This window comes from Glycine max, chromosome 20, assembly GCF_000004515.6.
Source record: "Glycine max cultivar Williams 82 chromosome 20, Glycine_max_v4.0, whole genome shotgun sequence".
Taxonomy (NCBI): domain Eukaryota; kingdom Viridiplantae; phylum Streptophyta; class Magnoliopsida; order Fabales; family Fabaceae; genus Glycine; species Glycine max.
In genome coordinates this window covers 1,076,636-1,100,452 of record NC_038256.2, presented here as the reverse complement: position 1 = coordinate 1,100,452, position 23,817 = coordinate 1,076,636, and the positions used below count along the sequence as shown (strand labels likewise).

Below are 23,817 nucleotides of genomic sequence, written 5' to 3'. Positions count from 1 at the left end.
GGAAATTAAGGGCAACTTTTAAAATTAGAGAGGAGACAGTGTTATTTAAGCATCTATGCACACATCAGAACAAGCCTGTAAGCATGGGACAGCATTTCTACAAACTGCTAACTATAAATCAGAAACAAGAACGATAAATCCAAAATAATCCCTAAAAGATGCTGTTATCTAATCCTCAAAATTCTATGTTGCTAAGTTAAGAGAAGAGAAGGAAATAAGTAAATGATTAAATCATCATAATAAATGATTTTAGAAAGCTAAAAAAATATATGTAGCATGACCTTGAAATATCATAATACTACTGTACATACTTGAAGAGGTTACTTGAATAGTCGAGCCTAGAAGAAAAAAATATTACTTTATCTGTTTCTATTTATAAGATTTAAGTTTAAATTGGTAATTATTTTTTTTATAAGATTCAATCTTTAATATTTTTTATATTAATTATTTTTAAATTAGAAATACCTTTCATTAAAAAAAGAATTTTTTTTTTATTAAAACAGTAAAAAAGAGAAAAAATATTAATGATAATGATAATTTAAAATAAATATATAAAAATTTAAAATAAATTTATTACAATCAACTAAATTAATTACTTTCATTAATATTGAGGAATTAGGAAATTAAATTTTCTATATTACATCAGACGCATGTATAGCATATTATGTGGTTCTGAACCACGACAGTCAGTCTAATGACCAATCAAACATTTATTTTTCAAAGCAAATGAAAGTCATTTCTTAAGTTGCCTCAAGCACTCAGGTCCATATAGTTCAAAGCATCATCAAGCAGCTTCCTTTCAATCAATAATTCTACTATCTTTTTGCAAATATAGTTCCCAACTTATATCAACCACAATCATAACATATTTAAGTAGGATCAACAAATAGTTAAGCTCGTCATACGCATAATTTTCGAATTTCATTTACCGTGCACATCTCACTTGATATAAAATTAAATGAATGGCAACCAATGCCAACTCTAAACACCACATCTATTTTTTCAGTAGAATATCTAACAATTTTCAGTCCTTATATCTTCAGCTAGAAATAAAAAAAAGGTGAAGGACCATTTTTTCTTGCTTGACTAATTTTCTTTTGCTCAGCAACATTTTCACTTGTAAGTATTTATATTTATATTTAGATAGAAGTATTCATATGTTTTTTAATTGTAAGTATATACTAATATATATTTGTATAAATAAATTTGAGTTAATAATATGATTAATAAAAAATATAATATATGTACACCAAGTCCTTGATCTAAGTAATACTAAACTTAATTCATTTAAGCAAGGTCGTTTGAGTTGTTTGAATAGAAAAAATATGATTACAGAAAAAAATTTTAAAAAATAATATTTGATAGACCAAAAATACAATTAAACCGAGATTCTTCTATTCATGTCTATTTCATTTCATTTCGTGCTTATTTTTAATTCAGAAAAAATGTAGTATTAATTTCCACGATAAATAATGAGTTTGCTGAAGCTTTATGTGTGGAAGATATGAAGCCCTTTTTTTATTCAAATATTTAACATGCATTTTTCCCTTGACAATTCACATAAATTAATGTAACGTAACTTATATTCTTGTTAATGATTGTCAAGGGAACTTACTTATCTGATTTGATTAGTTGGTTGAGTAGAAGATCAAAATGTTGATTAGAGTGACTAATCAAAATTTATGTAAGAATTTAATCATGTCAATTAAAAATTACATGAATTAAATACGAATAATAAAAATTAAATGTCGAAATCACATATAAATTAAAGTATAAGAAGTAAAAGTATAATTACAAAATCAATCTAACAACCTTTGAACGTACTAAATTATTGATAATGTTTAGGTCAATTTAAGTCCACGGGTATCACTAGTTGGTAGGTACAGGTCTTCAGGTTGACAATAAAATAAGCCCCTACATGGCTATACCGACAGATCCTCTGTCAAATTTACATATTTGATTTAACGTTCAAAAATTAATTGAGGTTAAAATTAATATTTGTTTCAGTAAATTACCATAATTAGCATCTTTCACTTTTCGATAAGATAAGAGTCTGATATATTTTTACAAGTTTTGATCATTTGGACTATGAAACTAATCTTAAATTCGAGATTTAAGTAATCACATTTAAAGTATATTGTCTCTCCCAAAAAATATATTTTATGTTGCATAAAAATAATTTTGAGTTAATGTAAATTTAGTCCAATTTTTCTTTACATAAAAAAAATTATATTTAATTTTATTATTAATTTTGTTTTTGAATTAAAACATTTAGATATAAATTACTTCGATTGAAAAGTAATTTTAACCAAAATTAAGTTTTATAAAATCATTTTTAATTTAAATAAATTTTACATATATAAATACATTAATTCTTCTTGGGAGAAAGAAAACTCAAACAATAAAAAAAATTTAAATATGTTTTTGTTCCATGATATATACCCATTTTTGACCTTTGATTCCTAATAAAATTTTCTTACATATTCGGTCCCTAATATTTTGAAAGTTTTGTATGAGGTTTTTATCGTTAATCGGGACTCATTATTTGCTTACGTGACCGTTAACCGGATACGTACACATGTAATTTGTGATGTCACATGTAATCTTTGTTTGAGTGGGATTACACAAAGAAAAAAGTTTTTTTTAATTTTTAAAAACTTCTTACCACATCCTTCAAATTCAACACAAGCACAAACTCATCTTCCTCCTCCTCCAACCCATTTTTTCCACCACCCCTCTTCTTCTTCACCATCACCAACAAACTCATCACCACCACCCCCAAAACCACAACAACCCCACTCAAAACCTTCCTATCAAACCCCTTATTCCTCCCACCCGATCCCTCTTTGGAACCCTAACATAAAACCCCTCACTTTCACCACCTTCCTATCAAAATCCGAAAGCAACCCATAAAAATTCCTGCACACCCCACTCCCTTCGTCAAAACTCAAGCCACCACACCCACAATCCCTCAAACACTTCCTTTCACAAAAGCTTCTAGATTTCCCCTTAATCAAGCTCACATTCCCAAACCCAAATCTCACATCCCCCAGATCTTGAAACCTATCATCACACCCCGCATCCCCACGGTAACACCCTTTCAAATAATCACCAGAGTCCTCGAACCTGACAAACGAGTTCAGGCTTGGACCAAAACATGTTCTAAGAGTCTACTTGGTTGTTCCACATGTATTGTCGGAATTGTCCGAATGGCTCCACACGCACATTGCATCGTCATCACCAAGAACCACTTAGACGACACCACCGTAGCCACCACAACGATGCCATCAAAGGAAGCACACAACAAAACTACTACAATGGTAATGATGAAGCAACTAGCATGTCATCGTTGACTCCTTCCTCAACTTCACCCTCAAACCCCACAAACCCTTCCACCTCCGCAAGAAGCTTTAGCAAAACGACGTTGTTGAAACCCTTCCACCTTGTGTCGCTGCAACAACGGTTGCTGTTGTGCGACGGCGTTGTGGATTTGGTGCAATGTAGGCACGCTATGAATCAGTGGATTCCATTGACGGCGATGGAATTTCCTGCTACTGGATGTGGACAGGGTGCTGAGAGGCGGAGGGTACCTTTGGGTGGACAATTTTTTTCAGCAAAAGGGTGGACCTTGAGAAGATGTATGCACCGTTGATTAGGAAATTAGGGTACAAGACCACCTAAATAATACGACGTCGTTTTTACTTTTTTTTTACAAAAAAAAAACTTTTTTTACGTGTAATCTCACTCAAACAAAGATTACATGTGACATCACAAGTTACATGTTTACGTGTCCGGTTAACGGTCATGTAAGCATATAAAAAATTTTGACTAACGGCAATGACCTTAGACAAAACTTTTAAAATATTTGGAACCTGATTCAAAGGAAAAATTTATTAGAGACTAGATATCTAAAATGGGTATATATCATAGATAAAAACGTATTTAAACCTAAAAAAACATTAAATATGTTGTATAATTGGGTGAATTATGATTAGTTTAGAGATTTATACAGCTGAAATCTCTGGATCAAGCACTATTGAAACTAGTGCATAAAAGACTTGACTCTTCCACTTAGCTGATCGTTGGTCGTAGTTGGATTTTTTAATTTGTCACATATTATATAAGCTCGTGAAAATATTGATAAAACAAAGTTTTAGAATTAGTTGACATGAATATTCCTCAGCACTTCTGCTCTGGAGTGCTTGTGGTAATAATAATTAATATCTATATCCTTATATAAAAAGTATTTTTAGGCCACTACAAAAAGTAGGTTGTAGACATAAGTCTTAGTATGTCATGAGTGGGTCCTCGTATGTAAATAGGAGTACAAATTCATACATAAAAAACTTCAAACAAAACTTGTTATATATATATATATTTCCATTTTCTTATTTTTCTAATACATTTTATTTTTGTTTTTCAAAAATTTTAAATACTTTATCTTTTTTAGCATTTTTTCTCTCACTCTTTCTTTTATTAAAAAAAATCATGTATTACACAGATTTCAATTCTAGTAATTAACAAAAACATAAAAAAATATTTTTCGTTCGAATAATATATTTTTCTATCAAAAGAAAATATCATTTTCTTTATATCTGAAACTATAGGTGTTCATTACATGCTGCAACTTTTTTTCCAGCCATGTTACAATTTTCTTCTTTCATACAATTATTGAAGAATCTATTTCTTCCAAAAAAAATTAAATTAAATTAAAAATTACTGTATATCATTAAATTAAACTTACTAAACAACGGAGTTTATTATTATTATTCAAATTAAATTATAGGTTTTTTTATATTAACTAAGTTACATCTTATTAAATCATTCGATGATATTAAAAGTATTAGAAAATGTACCAATTGATGCATGTTGAGAGAGTGAAGTCTCACTTTATGAAAGAAAATATTCAAATGAAAGTGAGTATAAGAGAAAATTAAAATGAATAATGGAGGCCTGACAAAGTAGATAATTTACACTTTTATATAGAGAAAGGGATGTATAAATTTTTAATTAGAGAGAAATTTTTGCTTAGTAAACACTCAGATATCATTTTTTTACTGCACATATATATCATTTACTATACATATTTAATGTTTTTTATTGATCAATCAAAATATTAGAGTAAAACAACTAAAAATATTTATATTAATAATTTTTTAAAATAATTATTATATTTATTTTAAAAACATCTAGTTGAATTAATTAAATAAAATGTACGAATTATAGTAAATCTTTTGGTTCTTCAATCTCATTCTTATGAATAAAAAAATAATATATTAATTGATAAAAACAAGTTTAATACCGACATTTTTTTACTAGGATATAACGTTTTTTTTTCTTTATAGTGCCACATGTAGGGTATTTATGAAAGGTATCTAAAAAAACTTAAATAACATTTTGTTCTTTAACATTGACACTCGGTTGACTTCCCTCGTTATTAAGAAGTCTGATATTTTAGTTATTTATAATTTTTTCAGATAAATAATGTTTTTAAAACCTCATATATTTAAAATAATTAATGGCGTCAAATTAATTGATAAAAAATTGAAAAATACACTTTACAAAACAAAATGTGTGATTATTTTGTTATATTTTTTATGACATGACAAGTTAATGAATAATTAGTATTATTGTTATGTCATTGATTAATATTATTATTTGAGAGTAGGGATTGAAAAAAAAAATATTTAAAGGACTAAAATTAAAAAAAATTAGAGGATTAATATAAAATAAAAACCTATTTTATAGGTATAAAAGGATATTTAAGCCAAAAAATGGATAAATTTATTATTGATAATCTAATAATTTTCATTATATTATAAATATATAAAATAATGGTTTTGATTAAATTCTTATTTTACATGTATTATTAACGAAATATTTTATATGTATTTAGGTGAGTATAATGAATTTGATAGTTTTTAATTGTGTAGAAAGGAATAAAAAGAAGATAAAAAAGATATAAAAGAAATCTCATAATAAATAATATTTTAATAATTTAAGTTTTAGTGATGTGGTGTGATCTGTATAATTAATTCTTTAATCAGATTAAATTATTTTTATTATCGCCTATTATTTGAATAAAAATATTTTTTTACCTTTTTCTTCCTTTTACTTATTTTATTATATATATATATATATATATATATATTTTATAAAAATATTATTGTTATATATTTTCTTTCTTTTTTATTCAAAAAAAAGCTTGAAGAGATAATAAATTGGTTAACTATTTGTGCAATCAAGATATCTTACAGCATCGCAAATCATATCAGTCCTCCTCTGTCTTTGGCCTCTCACGGGACAAAGTATTTCACGAGTCTAATAATGCATTTGAATCCTTTGTTGTTGCATGGATTTTATACGTTTTACAACTTTCAATTTGCAAGTTCTCTTATTCAGTAATTTAAAAAGTGTTTTTTTTTCATTTGCATATAATTGCATAAGAAAGAACTTTAAAAAAAATATCAACTAAGCTACAATGAATATTATTATTAAATATTTAATTATATTTACCCAGAGAGATTTCTTAACATACATTTATTTATATTTAAAAAGTCTCATATATAATTCAATTCAATTATTCTCTCTCTCTCTCTTCATCATCCCTACGATGTAGCCAGGAAGATTATTCATTACCTTATATTTGTGAAACTGAGTTGGCAGGATTAAATGAATGGCAATGCATGCTTATGAGGAACTGAAATTATTTGATAGGTTATCTCTCGGTAATCTGTTGTGGTTTAAGGCTTATTTTGTAAGTACAGTATCTTAAACAGAGTTGTGTGCCTGGAAGTTCTAGATCGTTAGGCAAAATCATTAGACATTGCTATAACAATAGTTTATGGTAAACCGAAAAAATTACTGGTTGAGTCACAGACAATGTCGCTTTCTTTAAGACGTTTCGTGACACTGCCAAAAAAATTGTGCAAGTAGACTATCAATCACGACGTCCCCAGGATAAAACAACTCATATCATTGTATAAGATTCCCACTGCACTGAGGGAACCTTTTCTAGAATTACACCCTCTTGTATGACTTGAAAAGTCACTCTAAAGCCACCCGAAAATATGACTTGAAAAATCACTCTAATAGCCAACCGAAAAATATGACTTGAAAAGTCACTATTATAACCAACTGAAAATATGACTTAAAAAGTCACTATTATAGCCAACCGAAAAATATGACTTAAAAAGTCACTATTATACCCAACTGAAAATTTTAGAGCGATAGAAAGAAAGAGGGAGAAGTTTGCCGGAAATGCATCGGCTGAAATATGGGAGGGAGAAAGAAAAGTTGAGGAAATGCTTCTCAACTGGGGTAAGGAAAAATGAAGAAATGAGCTCTCTATATATAGGGAGTAAAACACTATTCAAGTGTTTATCCTGAGCGATGTGGGACTTGAAGCCTTTTTTTTCTTCTTTTTTTCCTTTCTTTTTTTCAAACTTTCATCCTTTGTTCTAACAATCCCCCACTTGAAATTTGAAAAGAAGATTTTCGAGGATTTCATAAAATTGTGCATAAACAAAGGTGTCATATAGCTTGAACCTTTGCATAGTGAGTAAGATTTAGATTTTACTAGAGTGACTCGAAGTCTTGAACTCTATCTCTGACATCAAACCACACACAACCTTTTCATAGGTGTATTCTATAAAGCCCGTGCGTTAAAGGCCATGCATTTCTATCCCGGTATAGTGAACGCTCTAGAAATTTTTGCCCAAAATTTCATATGAAGCGGCCCCCACTTCAACATTCACATAAGTGAGTCTATCAAGAGTACTCCTGTAGCCTAGGTACTCCACTCAACGTAAAGTATAGATCTCATTAAGAATTATGAATTTTTTTTCATAACTCATCCTCTTGTTACTTCAGGAATCATGCTGGTTTCACTTATAACAGCATGTTCATCTCATATCACTTCATAACTTGTTATTACCCATTGAACCTAGTTCTTGGGATCTCCAGTCATTTAGGTCGTGTTACCATCATGAATGATCATCATAGTAAGGGCAATAGTCCCATTCTTTTAGAAGTGTTATGGACTTTCTCTCTAGCTAATCCTTTCGTCAAAGGATTTGCTAAATTATCATCAGTGCGTACGTGATCCACTTTAACAGCTCCTGTTGAGAGTAATTCTCCAACAGTGTTGTGCTTACGACGTATATGTTGTTTCTTACCATTGTAATAACGGTTCTCAATTTTTGCAATAGTCGTAGTACTATCACAATGGATCAACACAATTGATATCGGTCTTTTCCATAAAGGAATCTCTGCAAGTAAGCTTCTCAGCCAACTTGTTTCCTCACTAGCAGTTGCTAGTGCTATCATCTCAGATTCCATAGTGGACTGAGCTAAGATAGTCTGTTTCTTTGACTTCCAAGAAACAGCCCCACCAGCTATGCTAAATATATAGCCGCTGATTGCTTTGGAATCATCTGAAAGAGTGTTCCAATCTGTATCGTTGTATCCTTCAAGTACAACGGGAAACCTTTTATAATGTAATCCAAGGTTTATGGTTCTTTTAAGGTACCTCATTACCCTTTCAATAGCGTGCCAGTGCTCCATACTAGGTCTACTGGTAAACTTGCATAATAATCCCACAACATAGGCTATGTCAGGTCTAGTACAATCAGTGGCATACCTAAGGCTGCCAATGATACTTGCGTACTCAGTTTGTCATATACCTTCACCAGTGTTCTTAAGCAGTTTTACACTTGGATCATATGGTGTACTAGCAGGTTTTTACAGTCAAAGTAGTCATATTTCTTTAAGATCTTCTCAATATAGTGAGATTGATCCAGAGAAATTCTCTCTTTTGACCTAGTAATCTTAATACCAAGGATTACACTTGCTTCTCCGAGGTCTTTCATATCAAAGTTGTTACACAACAATGATTTCACATCGTTCACTACATGAATATTTGAACCAAATATGAGAAGGTCATCGACATATACACATATGATAGTGCAAATATTATTTACAGATTTGTAGTAAATGCATTTGTCACTTTCATTCACCTTAAACCCATTCGAGACTATTAAGTTATCAAACTTTTCATGCCACTGCTTAGGTGCTTGTTTTAGGCCATACAAAGATTTATCTAACTTGCAGACTTTATCTTCTTGTCCATGAATCACAAACCCTTTAGGTTGTTCCATATAGATTTCTTCTTCCAATTCACCATTTAAAAAAACAGTTTTAACATCCATTTGGTGTACCACTAGACTGTGAATAGCAGCAAGAGATATTAGCACCCGAATAGATGTTATTCTAGTGACTGGTGAAAAGGTGTCGAAGAAATCCACATTTTCTCTTTGCCTAAAACCCTTGGCTACAAGGCGAGCCTTGTATTTATCCATAGTACCATCAGGTTTTAGTTTCTTTTTCAAGATCCATTTACAACCAATTGGTTTGCAACCAGGAGGCAAGTCTACTAAATGCCATGTCTTGTTAGATTCTAAAGAATCCATCTCATCATTAATGGCTTCTTGCCACAAGTCAGCATCCAAAGAAGACAAAGCTTCTTGGAGGTTTGATGGATCCTCCTCTAATGTATAAGTCATATAATCGGGCCCATAATCTTTAGCAATTCTTGCTCTCTTACCTCTTCGAGGCTCTATATCTTGTTCTGGTTGTGCAAGATTTTCACTACTAATAGCAGAAAGATAATTGGATGAAGTACCCCCAGTATCCCTTAATTTAAAAGGAAATTTATTTTCATAAAAATCAGCATCATTTGACTCTATGATCACTTTTGCGTTTAGGTCATAAAACCTATACGCTTTGCTATTAATAGCATAACTAATGAACACACATTCATAGGCTCTACTTGCAAGTTTAACCCTCTTAGGGTCTGGGATCCTTACATAGGCCAGACATCCCCAAGTTCTCAAATAAGACAAATTTGGTTGTCTTTTCTTTAATATCTCATAGGGAGATGTCTTGCTTTTTGATTTGGGGATTTTATTTAGCACATAACAAACAGTTAACAAAATTTCGCCCCACCAAAAAGATGTTGCACTAGAACTCAACATAGTAGCTACAACTAATTCTGTAAAAGTTATGTTCTTTCTTTCAGCTTTACCGTTCATTTCAGCTGAATATGGAGCAGTCGTCTCATGTATGATTCCATGCAAATTATAAAACTCATTAAACAAATTGGAATCATACTCTGTGCCTCTATCACTTTGAAGTTTCTTAATTTTCTTATTGAATTGATTTTCAATTTCTGTTATAAATAACTTAAATATGTCAAGTGCTTCACATTTATTTTTCATAAGATATACATATGTATAATCAGAGCAGTCATCAATAAAAGTGATAAAATATCGTTTTCCATTTCTGGTCAACGTTCCATCAAATTCACATATATCATAATGTATTAAATCTAATGGCTTAAATTCTTTAACTACTTATTTATATGATTTCTTAGTTATTTTAGACTGACCGCAAAAAACACATTTTTCAAAGTGATTAGAAGATAGCTTTGGAATAAAACCTAAGTTACTCATGTTAGATATGCAACGACTATTTATATGACAAAGTCTAGAATGCCAAATATTAAAATCACACAGCATGTAAGCAGAAGGAGAAACTTTATTAATATCAAGATTCAATTTGAACATGCCATCAGTGGCGTACCCTTTCCCTACAAATACCCCATTCTTGGTCAAAGTAAATAAATCTGCACCTATGGTCTGAGTAAACCCAGCCTTGTTTAAAAGAAAACCAGAAACCAGATTCTTTCTCATCTCTGGAGTATGCATCACATCATTGAGAATCAAAGTCTTTCCAGAGGTAAACTTCAGTTCAACATCTCCAGTTCCAGCAACAGTAGTGGTGTGGGAATCACCCAGCAACACTTTCTTATTTTCAACATTCGTGTATGTTTTAAACATAGCACGATCATAGCAGACATGGCGAGAGGCGTCAGTGTCTACCCACCATCCATCTGATCCTCCAATCATATTGATTTATGTTATCACAACTATGTATGGCTCTTGAGTCATGTTAGCCTGGGGAGCACCTGTCATTGAAGGATTTCTGCATTTACGTGCCATATGTCCCGGTTTGCCACAATTGTAGCAGAGGAATGGCTCACCGAGATTATTCTTGGCAGGTGGATGTTGTCTAGCATGTTGGACCCTTGGGGGTTCTTGTTGCAGTTGGAGGTATTGCTCACATTGCGGTTCTGATTCTTAAAGTTTTTGCCAATAGGCTTTAGAACTGCACCTGTGTTCTTCCTTTTAATGTTGTTGTGAGACACAACCAACACTTCATCTTTCTGATCTTGTCTGCGTGCCTCTTCCTCAATGCGCAAACGTGTGATCAGAGACTCCAAAGAGAATTCTTTGGTCTTGTGTCTGAGAAGGTTTTTGAAATCCTTCCAGCTAGGAGGCAGTTTGTCTATGATGACAGCAACCTGAAATTGCTCATCCAATGTCATACCCTCTGATATGATATCATGAGCAATTTTCCGTATCTCATGGGATTGAGACTCTACTGATTTATCATCAGTCATTTGATACTTGAGGTAGCGGCTAACAGCATACTTTTTAGTCCCAGCTTCCTCAGTATCATACTTCTTTTCCAAAGCCAGCCAAACTAATTTGGCAGACTTATATGGGCTATAATAATCATAGAGATCATCAGCTAACCCATTCAGAATGAAATTCTTGCATAGGTAATCATTTTCATTCCAAAGAGCTAATTTCATAGTCATTTTATCCTTCACTTCCTTCTCAGCATCCTCAAGTACCACCGGAATATCAGTGTTCAAAACATAAGCAACTTTTCTCATAGTTAAAGAAAACATCATCTTTTGTTGCCAACGTTTGAAATGATACCCTTCAAACCTAAAAGGTTTGTTGAGGTCATTGCTGTTCGAGCCAGTAATATCTACGGTAGCCATAGCAGAACCGAAACCGTCTTAAAATTGTTGTAACAATAGTTTATGGCAGACTGAAAAAATTACTGACTGAGTCACGGACAATGTCGCTTTCTTTAAGACGTTTCGTGGCACTGCCAAAAAATTGTGCAAACAGACTATCAACCACGACGTCCCCAGGATAAAACAGCCCAGATCATTGTATAAGATTCCCACTGCACTGAGGGAACCTTTTCTAGAATTACACCCTCTTGTATGACTTGAAAAGTCACTCTAAAGCCACTCGAAAATATGACTTGAAAAGTCACTCTAACAGCCAACCGAAAATATGACTTGAAAAGTCACTCTAATAGCCAACCGAAAAATATGACTTGAAAAGTCACTATTATAGCCAACTAAAAATATGACTTAAAAAGTCACTATTATAGTCAACCGAAAAATATGACTTAAAAAGTCACTATTATAGCCAATTGAAAATTTTAGAGCGACAAAAAGAAACAGGGAGAAGTTTGCCAGAAATGCATCGGCTGAAATATGGGAGAGAGAAAGAAAAGTTGAGGAAATGCTTCTCAGCTGGGGTAAGGAAAAATGAAAAAATGAGATTTCTATATATAGGGAGTGAAACACTATTCAAGTGTTTATCCTGAGTAATATGGGACTTGAAGCCTTTTTTTTCTTTCTTTTTTTCAAACTTTCATCCTTTGTTCTAACCGACATAATTAACATAATATATTTTTATTTTTTTATATATTTTTTAATTTCTTTCAAGAACTGTGAAAACATTCATTAAATATTTATAATTACGTAATTTTAACATTTTATTCTAATAAATAAAATGGATAACTCAAGTCCTCTATTTGTCCCAAAATAATTGTTGTCTTAATTATTTTCATAAACTAAAAAATAATAATAAATAGATAAAATAATAATAATTTTAGAAAATTAAACTTACATTATCATTAATTCATTTTTAGATTTTTTAGTTAGTTATTAATATTTTTTAAAATATTAGTTTATCATTAATATATAAGAGATATAAAAAAATAATTAATATTACATTAAAAATTTAAAAAAAATTATACGGACAATTATAATATAGGATGAAGGAACTATCGTTGATTTATTATACAATGTAAACAATTTTAATTTCTTAAAAAAATTATTTCTAACAATAACAATTATTATTATTATTATTACTCTATAATTAATACATACATTTGGAAAAAAATGTTTTGATATAATTTAAAATTTTGATTAGTGTTAAATTATTTTTTTGGCACTTATCTTAATCATTTCAATTTTAAAAGTGAAACAATATCATCAATACGAATATTCACGAAATCTTAAAAATATTCCTCCAGGTAGCTAGCAATAGTTAAACCTTTTCTTAATTATGTGCCAGTTTTTTTTTTCTTAATTACCCTACGACATGGATACATCTTGAAAAAAAAAATATTTAGCATTCACCTAACAACAAACTATAATGCTAATTAATTAAACAGTGGCTCAACAAAAACAAGTAAAACATAATTTTTTTTAGAGGAAAGTAGAACATAGTTAGCATAATATATTTTTCTTTTCTATATTTTTTTATTTTGAAATATTTAATGAAAATTGTACTTAACTATGAAGTTTCCTAACACCTTTTTGAAGCTTCAATGATTGAATTGAATGTTTTATATTGGTGGCCTTCCATCCACAATATTATCCATAGTCATATCAACAATTTCTCATTTCTGCTAGACCACAGACTCCAGAGTAACATACAACTAGAGGAACGATCTTCATCGCTCAATCAGTTGTTGAAAATCTATCACAATTTACATAGTGAGCTATAAGATAACGCGCACCTGAATCATGTGATGAAGCGGAGGAACAGGTAGATGGGCTCAACTTGATCATGGTGTTGGTCACATAATCACTTAACTTCACAAACGGTCGCTTGATCCGATGACCTTTTCCAAGTGGAGAGGTGGGAGGAATGTTGCTTCTTGTTTCCGGTCCTTCACTACTACATTGTACAACATCTATGCAATTCTGTGTTTCTAGTGGTGGTGCAAAGCTTTGGGGTTCATTGCTTGCTTCACTAGCACCCCCCCTGACGTCAGCATTTGTGTCATTATCATGGCCATTTTCAACCATGCATTCCCCATCCATACATGGATTAATGAGGGGCACCAGTGATGTTGGGGAAGGATTATTGATTGATTCTTCAAATGGGAATTCTGTTTCAACAAATTTTACATCTCGTGAGACAAAGAAGACCTCTCTCTCTAAATCATATAATTTCCATCCCCTTTGACCATATGGATAGCCAACAAAAATGCACTTACGACTTCTACTATCAAATTTGTCTCCCTTTCTATCTTGATTGTGTGCATAGCAAAGCGAACCAAACACGCGCAAGTGGTCATAGGAAGGAGAGGTTCCATGGACGAGTTCATATGGAGTTTTTCCATCAAGGATGGGCGATGGTGTCAAATTAATCAAGTAACCTGCGGTTAAAATGCACTCACCCCAAAAGCGAATTGGAAGTCTCCCTTGAAATCTTAGAGCCCTTGCTACATTTAAAATATGTCTGTGTTTCCGCTCGACTCTTCCGTTCTGTTGCGGAGTGCCAGTACATGATTTTTGATGGAGAATGCCATGTTCAAGAAAGTATTGTTTCAAACAAGTGAATTCAGTTCCATTATCACTTCTAATCACTTTAACGTGTTTATCAAATTGTCGTTCAATTAGAGCAAAGAAATTTATCATTGTTTGAGACACTTCACTCTTTTCACTCAACAAATATATCCAAACAGAACGGGAATAATCATCTACTAATGTTAAAAAATAGGATGCACCACATGATGAAGGAGTTCTATAAGGACCCCATAGATCACAATGTATTAAATCAAAAATTCCTGATGCACGATAAGTACTCAAGGGAAATTTTTCTCTTGTCTGCTTTGCTCTTTCACATATTTCACAGACTTTATTCGAATGCTTACCACTACTAGTTACATTAGGGATCAATTTAACAACCTTAAAGGATGGATGCCCCATGCGTTTGTGCAAGATATCAAGGTCATATTTTGTACTGGTATGATAAGCCTTGGAATTTCGAACACCATGATACAAATAAAGCCCATCTTTCCGCTCACCCGCTCCAATCAGCGTCTTCAAAGTGCGGTCCTGCATGGCACATAATTTTTTTGTAAATTGGACTACACAATCTATTTCATCAATCATTTGTGACACAGAGATAAGATTGCATTGTAAGTTTGGTACATAAAGGACATTTTCAAGTTTGAGACCCCCATCAAGAATCACCGTCCCTTCTTTGGTGGCAATTACTTTTTCTCCATCACGCAATCCCACCGGACATCCTCGTATTGTTCTTTGTTGACATAAATTCTTCAAATACCCTGTCATATGGTTAGAAGCACCAATGTTTATTATCCACAAATTATCAGGATGCTTACCAGTCATTTTCTCAGTCTCATCTGTCTTACGGTTGTTCAGCATCTCAACAAGAGTTTGCCACTGTTCGTTGCTTAAACCAGGCAGCTCAGATTTCTCAACGTGTGTTGCGTTAGCTCGGGCCATGCCTCCTCTGCCACGTCCAGCTGAAGTCCCATTTCGTTGCTGATTTTTGCCACTAGATCCGCCTTCACTTCGTGGGCGATCACCCTACCAGTCAGGATATCCGACGACTTGGAAGCAGTTCTTATCATCATGTCCTGCTTTCCTACAAATAGAATACACCATCGATTTGTCTTTGATTTCTCCTCTCCACTTACTTTTATGTCCTGCTTGTACTGCAAGACCCATGACTGCTCCTCTCTCTTCCTTTGTTCTGCTAATTGTTCTCACCCTTTCTTCTTGCACTAGAATTGCGTATACTCGATTTAATGAAGGTAGAGGATCGGCAGCTAATATGTTAGACCGCACAGTACCATAACTCGCATCATCCAAGCCCATCAAGAACTGATGAACCCGCTCTTCCTCTCTTCGTTTTTCGAGTTTGGATGCAATATCACATTTGCATCCTCCACATGAACACCGAGGGATCTGCTCATAATTCGCGAGCTCGTCCCAAAGTGTCTTTAATTTGCCATAGTAGGAAACCATGGTCATCCCTTGTTGCTTGCAATAAGCCAATTCCGCTTTCAATTGCTGGATTCTCGGACCATTTACAACTGAAAAACGATCTCGAATGTCCTCCCACAAATCTTTTGCGTTTTCCGCATATGTCACGGTTGAACGCAGGGTGGGTTCAATGGCATTCAATATCCACGACACAAGCATGGATTGAACAGTCCACCAATCTTCCATTTCTGGTGAGCCATCGTCAGGCTGTTCATAGGTTCCATCGATGAAGCCCCACTTTCTCCGGGCACGCAACGAGATTTTCATTGCTCGGGCCCATTCTTCATAGTTCTCACCCCGCAGCTGCACTTGTGTGATCAAGTTCCCAGGGTTGTCGTTTGAGTTTAGATCATAAGGAGAAGGTGTTTTCTTGGTACCATCGGTATGAGGCTTTTTATTTTCTGCCATGGCTCTAATACCATGCCAAATTCTTGAATTGCCTGCGTTGATTGAACCACTGTGTACAATATATACAAGAATTAGCTACTGACTTCCCACGAAATTTTTCTAGAATTATGCTATCAGATTACATATTTCCTAATATAACAAAGTCAAAGATATATACAAATCATCTAAACAACCTTCCTAAAATAACTCCCAAATCATATCTCAATCTTTACTGATATGATTGGATACCACACAGATAAATATAGTAACAATATATACATTAGCGTATCCTCATATTAGCATGAAGCTCCTTTAAATTGACTTGATGTAATTACTATTCTATCAATCAAATTAATTCTTACAAGGTCCTCGGCAAATTTGACAATTTAATTCGAATTAATCAAAATAATCTAGATTAGTTTACAATATTTACTAATACTAAATATATTGCAAAATATCCCAGAAAACAAAATTATGAGTCAAATCTAATCTATTGTAGTGGTTGCACTGTTTTCTTTTTTCTTTTGGTAGTATTTGGCTCACAAAACGATGGAGAACGTGTCAACTTGGCTACCCACTGGATCACAACAAATCATTGTCCTTCTCGGAAAGAGAAAGCTTAACAACAGCTTCTCACTATATAGAGTGAGTGAAGAAGAATATCTTCAGCTCCATCAAATCCAATAATCTTCCACACACACGATAATAATTATATATATATATATATATAGTCCATCCCACAAATAACAACTCGATAAGGCCACAATAAACCCCTTTCTCTCAATTTTCATTCAACACCATGGCAAGAAAAACCAAGTCCATTTTCTTCACCTTCTTATTATGCTCTTGGGTGGTGGTAGTAGTAGCCCAAGAGGTAGCAATTGCAAAATCCGAAAGTGAAGCATTAGGGGAACCGGAATTAGAAAAAAGAGAAACACTTGAAATCATCATTGGTGGTGGTGGTGGTGGTGGTTACCCTGCTCCTTCTCCTTCTCCATCTTCCCCTGCATATTGCCCACCTCCTCCACCAAAACCACTGAGCCGGTTAGAAAAAGCGCGTCGAGTGCTTCTCAAGTTCAAAACCCTAATCTATGATCCAGACTGTTACACGCAAAGCTGGAACGAGAACACCGACACGTGTGATTTCAACGGGGTACGATGCGCCACATATCCAAACTCAGAAGAGAAAGCAGTGGCTGGACTTGACCTAAACGGAGCAAAACTCAGCACTAAAGACGGTTGCAATTTGCCCCTCACGGGTCTCGTCGACAGCATACCCGAGTTAACATTCTTCCACGTTAACTCCAACAACTTCTCCTTCACCGGTGGCTTCCCCAACAACATCACGACCTTCCCTTTCTTCTTCGAGCTTGACCTAAGTAACAACAAAGTCAGTGGCCAGTTCCCCACGCAAGCGATTCAGAACAACCAGTTAGTCTTCCTGGACCTCAGGTTCAACCAGCTTACCGGGCCGATAGACCCGAAACTCTTCCAGAGGGACCTCGATGTGATCTTTGTCAACGATAACCAGTTCACCGGGTGCCTCCCGGAGAATTTCGGGTCCACGCCGGCCCGGTACCTTACATTTGCCAACAACAGACTCTCCGGGTCACTCCCGAAGAGTCTCGGCTACGCGCCGAGTCTCACCGAGGTGCTCTTCTTGGGGAACCATTTCGAAGGGTGTCTGCCCTTCGAAATAGGTTACCTCAAGAAGGTCGTCGTGTTTGACGTAAGCAAAAATCTCTTGACCGGCCCTATCCCGCTCTCCTTCGGATGCTTGAAGAGCATTCAGTTTCTTAATTTGGCGCAAAACAAGCTCTACGGTTGTGTTCCGGACAACCTTTGTCAAATTCCTTCTATCCGGAACAATGGGAATCTCTCTTTGGCGGATAATTATTTCAAGGAAATTGGACCTTCGTGTTGGAGTTTGATCAAGTCCAAGGTTTTGGATGTGTCAAGAAACTGCATTCCGGGGCTTCCAGACCAAAAATCACCCAAAGAATGCTACCAGTTTTACAAAACAAAGAAGACATGCCCTAACCAGAATTCATTTTACTACGTCCCGTGTAAATCCCACTGGGGGACACAGAGCAACAAGCCCCCTGCTCCACCTTCTGAGCCTGTGACTTACAACGCTCTCAAACCACATCGCTTGAGATTGTGATGATCAGATATCATAGGATGGCTCATATTAGTCCCTTGTGTTGTTATTATTATTTTTAGTTTTTCACATATCTCACTGGATGGAAACATCTCTCTCAAGGGGATTTCGAATCTTGGTTCACTCGGGTTCATGTTATTAACGCGGTTATGTTAGTATATTTCTCTTTCATGATTAGCTGTTGTTATTTTGTATTTATCTATGCCCATGAATAAGTACTGCCCTGGAATTGGGCATCTTGACTATTACAAGTTTGGTGTCATTCAAATGTAACGTCGAATAAAATTGGTACTGTATATATTTGGATGAAGGGTTGTGTTAAATATGTGATCTTTCAAATCGAATTTTGTTTGTTTCGGGTCGAACACATGATGGATTGATGAGTCTTGCTAAAAGCAAATTAAAGTGGTAAAGCTGCCTTTGTCTTTCACTAACTCTCTATTTTGGTACACTACAACTTTATTTTTCTTTGTTCTTTGCTCGTCCCTTCCCCATTTCTATCAACATCAGTTTCTTATGGTCAAATGTCTTAGTCATGTTCTCTTTTATAAAGAGAAGGATGTGTTATTATATTCAAGAAGATAAGGGTTTAGTTCGGATATTGATTTCAGGCGTTTACTTGTCAGGCCTTAAGTCATTCATTTAGCAGCCAAGTTTGAATTAACTAAAATATTTCGTCGGAATAAAAGGTTTAACTAAAATATGAGAAATGATAACATAAACTTAATTTATTAATTTGGGTGTATAAGTAAATGCAGTGTTTGTTTGATAATTTTAATTTGCTTGATGTATAAGACTGAAGATTTTCTTTCATAGTATAACGCCATAAAAGTCGATCACAGTGATTTCTTTTTTGCAAGTGACTAATAGTTAATGTCAATGCAAAGACAAACGTAAGCATCGTAGCTATAACAGTTAGCTTATAAAAAATCAAAACTCTCAACTGCGCTGTTTCGAGAATGATTTATTTTTTCCTTTTCTTATTAGTAAAAACTATTTGTATTTTTGTAAGGGTCATCAAGGCTTTAGTTTTTGCTAAATTAAGATAACACGATTGACGAATAAGAAGAACCATTTTGGATTCCAGTTTTTCTTCCCCTTCCTGTGTCTTGCTTTTTTTCCCCTCTCTTTGATCGATGTTGACAAAAGACCAATAGAAAAATTGATTTTTGATTTGTCCGAAATGAATGTGAATGATGTGTTCAAGGTGAACTGCTAAGTATTTGAAATGGATTGGTAATTTAGCACAGGATTCTTGGAGAGTGTTGACTTTGGTGTGCTTCTATAGACTGATATCTGAGTTTCTCCAAGTTCGCCTAGCATAGCCTTCCAATGCGGTTGAATTCTCTCTATCTCTCTCTCTCTCTCTATATATATATATAAGGTAACTTTGTTAAAATATCTCAAAATTAATTGATTTGGGATTATTTTTTTTTAACTTCCTAACCTAACTTTAATGGAATTGGATCATCAAGTTGAGTAATTAAAAAAATATACCATTTTTTAAAAAATTTTAACGAGAAAATATCTCAATCTACCTCATCTTCCTCATCGTCATTGACTTCAGACTTTGACTTGTCAGACTCGTCTTCCTCTGAATTCTTCCCCTCCTAACACATCAAAATAACAAGCTCAATCGATTATTGCATTACATTACATTATACTATAAAATAAGAGTAAGTAGTATAGGGTAAAAAGTATTCACCAATTTCTTATTGTAAGCCAAAATAGTTTTCTCATACTCTTGTTTCTTCTTTTCGGCCGTAGCAACGAAGGGGGCCTTTTCCTGAAACATTAAATTAACGCAAACTAGGTTACAAAAAAGTAGATATGGTCAATAAATTAAATCATATAGGACCACACGCAAAAACTAATAATGAAAAATAATTCTCAAAATCTTAATACTCACAGCATCAGACAGCGATTTCCATTTGTCACCACCAGCTTTACCGACCTAAAATATGTTCACAGTGAAATTCTATTAAGAACAAAAAAATAGCGTCAAATAGCCTTCCAATGCGGTTGAATTCTCTCTCTCTCTCTCTCTATACATATAAAAGGTAACTTTGTCAAAATATCTCAAAATTAATTGATTTGGGATTTTTTTTTAACTTCCTAACCTAACTTTAATGGAATTGGATCATCAAGTTGAGTAATTAAAAAAATATATCATTTTTTTTTAATTTTAACGAGAAAATATCTCAAAATTAGTAATTTAATTTAGTATTGCTTCATTACTTCTTAATTTTCATAAGCTAGTAGTTAGTTTTTATTAGTTCATTGTTTTACAACTCAGTTAGTATTAATAAAGTTATTAAAATTGGTTTACAACTCCATTTTTTTTTTTTTACTTTTTTATCACTAAAACTCTCACATAGGACACATAAAAAGAATTATATTAGACCATTATTTTATTTATTGTATATTTCTTATATAATTAGATTGAATTGATTTTGATCGTATTTAAAACTTGTTGTGTAAATCATTTCCAATTGGATACACTAGAAAAACTCAACCCACCTCAATGACTCAATACAATATGTAAAATATAATTGTGTTGGTTTGGACACCACCCATTTACATCCCTAAAAAATTATGATTGAATGGATGTGCAAACCCTTCACATAGTACATAAATTAATTTATTCATAAGAATTCAGTCACTTGGGAACATTTGTATAAAATAATTTTGACGTGACAATTTTTTTTTTATAAAAATTAACGTCATATGAAAAATATGTCACTTTTTGTAATGAAAAATTAATGTATACAGAGAAAAGGGCTAGCTAAGACAGGTGATGCAGCCCAAATTACTTGCATATGGCTATGGGCTCCTTAATAGTCTTTGATATGGTCTTCGCCAGTCTGTAACAACGGTCCACGAAGCTCAATCACTTTGAAGTTGAAGTCCCATGAAAATGATAAGTCAAAACTTCCAATTGATGGAAAACAGTGGTGATGACCTATAGTATCATTTGGAGTTGAGGTAAAAATAAATTCAATGATCATATTTAATTTGTTAAATGTTTTTTTTTATCAATTTAAATCAAATTAATTTGATTGGTTTGAATAACTAAATGAAGATAAAAATTACATTAATGAATTTTAAAATATCTTTGCTCTCACATATATTTTTTTATATAAAAATTTAATTTTCATATTTTTAAAAGTTTTAAAAAATTTCTTATTTTTCAAAAATTTCAAACATTCATTAAATCAATTTTAGATATTGATATTACTTTTAAATAAAAGTAAATGATACTAACTATCTACGAGATTTTATGAAATTGCACCAATTTCTCCTACTTCTATCTACTCTTACATTAACTACTCTTAATTTTTGAGACACAGACATACTCTTCTATATATTACACTAATTCTCTTGTAATTTTTAAAAAATTATACAATTATATTTTGTCATACATTACACTAACCTCTCCTATAAGAGAGATTACTATAAATATTAATAAGGCAGAAATATTTGTGTAATTTCACAAAAGTCCAAGATGGTTCAATTTTAAATCACGTTTTGCATTTGGCTCTTACCAAGTATAAATTATATAGCGACAGGACTGAACTGATGGACATCCATTTAAGTTAGAAGTGGATCTTATAAGTGGTTTACAATATGTATAAATTAAACCGCATAAAGAGTTCGCATGTTCTATTTAATTTTGGGGTTTACTTTACAAAGTTCGAAAACCACAATATGTGCTCCATTTTAAAGTCGGTGGTGCGCGCATAATGCCACCTTACCAAACTCTTCCAAACACAAGTTCTTGGTGGGCTTGGCCTCTTTCCGAGTGCGAAATGTGCACAAACCTAATTGACATCCGCCACATGACCACTATCATGGAAAGAAGAAATACATGTAAATTAAATCATTTCATGACCGAAGAAATATCATTAAGTGGGCGAATGAAATGTTTGAATTAATCAATCATTACAAATTTAAATTCAAATTCTGATATACAATTTTTATCAGTCTCAAATCTAAGTTCTGAAATTCGTGGGAACAAACTATTTAAAAAATAAATTTGACTAATAAAAATGAGAAAATAATTCAAATACATAAAAATTAAGAAATGTAAAATATGTATAAAAGTTTTAAGATGAATACTCATCATTTTATTAAAATAAGGAATGCATTTTATTTACACTTGGATGAGAATAATTCAAGGGTTTAGATACATAAAATTAGGGGTATAAATATAATTTTTTAAAAGAAAAATAATATGTGAATTTATTAAAATGAGGTGCATTTATCCGCTCTGAAACAACTTAAGTCGATCTTGATCTTTGTTATTCATAATAATTTTATCTAATTTGAATAAAATTATTTTTAAAAAAAATATGTGGTCTAAATAAATAAATAAAAGAATATGATTGAAGAAACAATCATAATCCACTATAAATCATTAACCAATAGTCCAACACAAATGAATTCAACCGTGTCCTTCCCTCACAAATCGAAAGCATGGTTTTATTCACTACTAGAATTAATAGATTTAACATCGTACAGTTAACATCGGTTATTGGAACAATCGATGTCAACAAACACAAGGTGGCATTTCCATAAATAAGTTTGGGTAACTAACAGCAGTTTTAAAAAAGACCGATGTTAACCGTACGCTTTCTTTATAAAACCCAAAGGCCAAAAACCCTCTTTCCCCCGCGCGCTCTGCTGACTGACAAACAAAAGCTTTCTCTTCTCCCTCTGCGTTCGTCATTATCGTGACTGTGAGCATCAACCCAAGGTACGTGTTAACTGCATGTTTTCCACGACCATGCTTGTGATGACAATGTTGTTCTTGTTGAAGTTTCAGGCTAAGTTTGTGTTTTCCATCTACCACACACTAGATCTCCAATTGTGAAACACCCAACAGTACGTCGCACGAGTAACTCACACAGGTTCGTGTTTCCCTCTGCCTTTTTTTGGGAATAATAGTAAAGCACTTGCATTCAGTTTGTGTATATTGACGATGTAACTGTGTTAATAGTGCCATGGCTTGAATTAGATAGTTAGATAACCTATTTTCTGCAAGCTCTAGAACCACGCCTTTTGCTTTCTCTTTATTAATGTTGAGATCCAACGAGATTCTTTCATATACTTCCTCCTCATAGTATTTAGAAACAAGTCAAAATGAGTGCATTTTGTTTTAATACACAATTACCATACTGTAATTGCAAGGACATTATAGCTCACAGTTTATAAAAAAATTAAAGGCTAGCTTCTTCGCAATTGGCAC

General features: G+C 33.0%; 2 protein-coding genes across 2 annotated transcripts; one reads left to right on the top strand and one right to left on the bottom strand.

Annotated features, from left to right (window-relative positions):
* Positions 1-45: 45 nt before the first annotated feature.
* On the bottom strand, positions 46-23,298 carry LOC113000769 (HMG1/2-like protein). Its single transcript, XM_026127524.2, has 6 exons — positions 23,200-23,298; positions 20,479-20,523; positions 20,275-20,355; positions 20,108-20,179; positions 2,666-2,710; positions 46-111 (listed from the first exon to the last, which is right to left on the bottom strand). The coding sequence occupies exons 1-6, from the start codon at positions 23,296-23,298 to the stop codon at positions 46-48; spliced, it is 408 nt and encodes a 135-aa protein (XP_025983309.2).
* LOC100796207 (uncharacterized protein At4g06744) lies at positions 16,785-18,879 on the top strand. The gene has a single exon (XM_003555814.5). The coding sequence runs from the start codon at positions 17,208-17,210 to the stop codon at positions 18,570-18,572; it is 1,365 nt and encodes a 454-aa protein (XP_003555862.1). The 5' UTR covers positions 16,785-17,207; the 3' UTR covers positions 18,573-18,879.
* Positions 23,299-23,817: the final 519 nt, after the last annotated feature.

Excerpts from the sequence above, each read along its gene's own strand:
- LOC113000769 (XM_026127524.2), bottom strand. The coding sequence starts at position 23,298 with ATGACGAACGCAGAGGGAGAAGAGAAAGCTTTTGTTTGTCAGTCAGCA. Across the intron at positions 20,180-20,274 it reads TGGCTTACAATAAGAAATTG|GAGGGGAAGAATTCAGAGGA; the intron begins GTGAATACTTTT and ends TTGATGTGTTAG. Across the intron at positions 2,711-20,107 it reads ATGACGATGAGGAAGATGAG|GAGGAGGAAGATGAGTTTGT; the intron begins GTAGATTGAGAT and ends AATGGGTTGGAG.
- LOC100796207 (XM_003555814.5), top strand. The coding sequence starts at position 17,208 with ATGGCAAGAAAAACCAAGTCCATTTTCTTCACCTTCTTATTATGCTCT.